At 31.6% G+C, this 3756-nt stretch overlaps 1 protein-coding gene across 1 annotated transcript; it reads left to right on the top strand.

Moving 5' to 3' along the window:
- The first annotated feature begins 2801 nt into the window (after window positions 1-2801).
- Window positions 2802-3756, top strand: LOC17882215 (ethylene-responsive transcription factor ERF016). Its single transcript, XM_006288546.2, has one exon. It carries the CDS (start codon window positions 2958-2960, stop codon window positions 3630-3632), a length of 675 nt encoding a protein of 224 aa, XP_006288608.1. The 5' UTR covers window positions 2802-2957; the 3' UTR covers window positions 3633-3756.

Here is a 3756-nt window from a genome sequence, read left to right as displayed (position 1 = left end):
GTAATTTCAACTAAAATCCTATTAAATTATAATATTCATTAAGGTATGAGTTATACACTAATATCATATCCACTCTACACTCTACAATAATATCATATTTAATCATTTGTTCTAAATAATAGTCTTTCTTTTCATAACAATATAAATATCTAACCCAAGTTAGATTTTCCTAGAGAGACCGAACATAAATTAGATTACTTAAAAGCATTTCATGATTGTTGTCATGTACATATAATAGACAGATATATTCGTTCATCTTCTTTGTTAATGTTGATGTAAACATGTGATGCCTTTTTAATATGAATTCATTTATTTAGCTTTTATAGTTATGTCAATCTTTATGTTTGTTCTTAAATGGTTTCAATATTAATTTTATTCTTGAACAAATTGTACATAAAATAATTCTTAATATATAAAAAAGGATCTCATCTACGTATATGTGAGCTTCTTTTCTAATCAATTAGAATGAAAAATATCAAAGTTCTTTTTTCAAATAATCTTCATCTGTTGATTTGGCTTTTGCTTTATCTTTTTAGTGTTTACATAATTATATATCAAAAGCTCTTATATCTCAGGTGAAATATTTTCTAAATTGAAAAAGTTTTTCTAAATAAGGTCTAAAAAATCATATATCTTAGGTAAAATACTTTAAATTGATATTTTGCTAATTTTAACTTGATCTTTTTTAAAATTCAATTTACTTCTAGCTAATGATAAGTTATGTGAGTTTTGTTTACTTTTAATATTAACAATGTACACACAAAAAATTAACATCAATTTAAAATTGCCTACTATATTATGTATGTGCTAATTTGTATTACTTTGTTTTGATCTCATTCGGTTTCATATTTTTCAAATACATATTTTATTTATTTTTACTGTTTATAATGTACCCAAATATGTTTTATATTAACAATTACTTATAAACTACATATCTGAATGTAGTTTCAATTTCTAATTCAAATTAATATTTCATATATAATCCACGCATAGCGTGGGCAACTTTTTAGTAATAATATATGTTTAAGAATGTAAAGTAGATTTAGTGCGTAAAGTGAAAGACCAAAGTTAGCGTAATATTTTTTTTTTTTTTAAAGAAGAACAAGAAGGGAAGGATCCAAATTCCTTCACAAGTGTAGTTTTCATGAAACGTGACACAATACTATGATAAGATGTTGACCAAAACACACACATGTCTATCTATCTATTTATCTAATTAAAATATAGTAAAAAATACTTTAAAAGTCTTGATTTTTTTACAAGGCAGAAAGGACTTCAAATGTACCAAACAATCCACTTTAAAATTCCTATGCCTTTTTACTTTTGTAAAAAGATATTTTAAAAGAGGGTTACCAATTTTACTAACACACCATTTGCATATCAACCCCATTTTACTTAGTTGTAATTGCAGTTGATATCATTGCATGTTCTGAATTATTCATCTTAGTCAAATCCTGTTTACATATCATCATCAGCATTTATAAATGATGTCAATGCTCTTAAATCTTCATTCAGAAATCAATTTGATGATAATTAGTAAAATACAAATACATGCATGTCCTTCGAATGTAAACTCTTATTCAAACCATATTGGGTCACCAATCTGAAAGATTGTGTTTTGACTTAGTTATTTGAATCTATATATGGTCGACTAAAAAAAGGTATTCATATAGTACATAAATGAACTCATGTCCATTCGTTATATATATACACGTTATAAGTGCTATATTAAGGTGCTTGACACTTTTGGATACAAACAACCAAACTCAAAATCAAAAACAAAAACGGTGGCTGCTTCCCTCGAGATCACATGTTTCGGTGGCACTTATATGCGATCGATATATGCCTCTCATGAGACTGAATATATCAAAAACACGTTCTAAATTAAACTAGATAAGATCGATCTATAAGAAAACTAGATAAGATCGATCTATAAGAAAACTAGAGATACAATGTAAATAAAAGCAACATATATATACATTCGTAAAGTATCACATTACTTGGCATCAGTAACTTAACTCGTGTTCGTGTAGTAAAATCACATTTTTCAGCTGGTTTTCAAGACCAAAAGTACTAGATTCAGTAGTTTTTGAAATTTTTTCCTTTCAAATAACTCGTCAAATTTGTAGGAATATGGTATGCATAGGGAAATCCCTTTTGTTTTAGTTATATATTCATTTGAAATTTATTAAAAAATTGGAACTAAAATCTACTAATAAACAAAATGATAGTGAAAAAAGATTAATGAAATTCAGTGTGGAATTTTAAGAGATTTGTGTAGAATTTATAAATCAAGTATTATTCAAACATGAATCTTAAAATTTTTCATGAAATCCACTATTATTGAACTAATGATTTCAAAATCTACCTAAAAATCCACTGTTATTGAAAACAATTTGTGGATTTGACTTTTAATAATTTTGAAGGATTTGAGAAGATTTTCTTAGTTAAAAATATAGAAATCCAAATCTCATGATTTTTGGTGAGATTTGAAAGGATTTTACAAAAGTTATATTAACTTCTCCTAAAATCAATCATCATAATCATTTAAAAACTCCGTAAAACTCAAATTTTTAAAAATCCCATTGTGAATACACACTCTTTAGATTTCAAGACTCTAATTTTGTTGTTTAGTAAAAAAGTAAAAAAAAAAAAGAAGCCGGTGAAACTTCATAACAAGAGGGAATTACAGCACGTGTGGAATAAAAAAACGTGATAAGCTACCGCGTTGCCACGTAATCATCATCTTCTTCAATAACGCGCATACAAGCTGCGACCTTCTTCTTCATCTTAGAACTGTACTTATCACACACACATGTATATATTCACTCGCAAGCCGCCATTTTCACTATACTGTCAACTCCTTAACAACACCTGAGTATACTTACACTTAAACCCTACTTTTCATCTCTCCCTCAACCTCAAAATACTCTAAACCCTATTTCCATTTTTTAGATATGGATGCATCTCCCAAGTACACGGGTGTACGGAAGAGGAAGTGGGGGAAATGGGTGGCTGAGATTCGTCTCCCCAACAGTCGTGAGAGGATCTGGCTCGGCTCTTTCGACTCAGCCGAGAAGGCGGCGCGTGCTTTCGACGCGGCTCTTTACTGTCTCCGTGGCCCTGGAGCACGTTTCAACTTCCCCGAGAATCCGCCGGAGATTCCCGGAGGTCGTTCTCTGACGCCGCAGCAGATTCAGGCCGTGGCGAACCGTTTCGCCAGCGAGGAGGAGATACTACCACCGCAGCAGCAGCAGCAGCAACAGCGCCATCTCCCGTCGCCGCCACGTGGCGATCGTGAGACGGAGGAGGAGGAGGAAAAGATAATTTCGGCACGTGGGGAAATGAGTGGTGGTAGTGGTGGGGCTGTGTTAGGGCAAGTTGGGGAAGATAATAAAGACAACAACAACGAGGGTAATAGTAGTAATGACACGACGTCGTATTGGCCTTTTATATGGGAGGACGAGAATTTTGTAGGTCCTCAAAACTCGGAGGAGTTGGGTTTTTTCACGGATGATGATTCGACCAATTTGTATTTTCCAACACAACAGCTCTCGTCTGATTTTTACTACGACGGAGCTTGTGAAGATGATGATTTCTCTCATTACAGTATTAACCTTTGGAATTTCTGAGATCCATTTTTTTTCGTGATCTTGGACGACCAAATATTCCTATTTATACTGATTGATTTATAATTCAATTTGTGGATTTTCAAGATTTCAAAAAATGATCTTGAAACATTGTTTGAAGCTATCG

This window comes from Capsella rubella, unplaced genomic scaffold (genome assembly GCF_000375325.1).
Source record: "Capsella rubella cultivar Monte Gargano unplaced genomic scaffold, Caprub1_0 scaffold_6, whole genome shotgun sequence".
Classification (NCBI taxonomy): domain Eukaryota; kingdom Viridiplantae; phylum Streptophyta; class Magnoliopsida; order Brassicales; family Brassicaceae; genus Capsella; species Capsella rubella.
This window is presented reverse-complemented; position numbering and strand designations above follow the sequence as displayed.

Coding starts and splice junctions, on each gene's coding strand:
- LOC17882215 (XM_006288546.2), top strand. CDS start 2,958: ATGGATGCATCTCCCAAGTACACGGGTGTACGGAAGAGGAAGTGGGGG.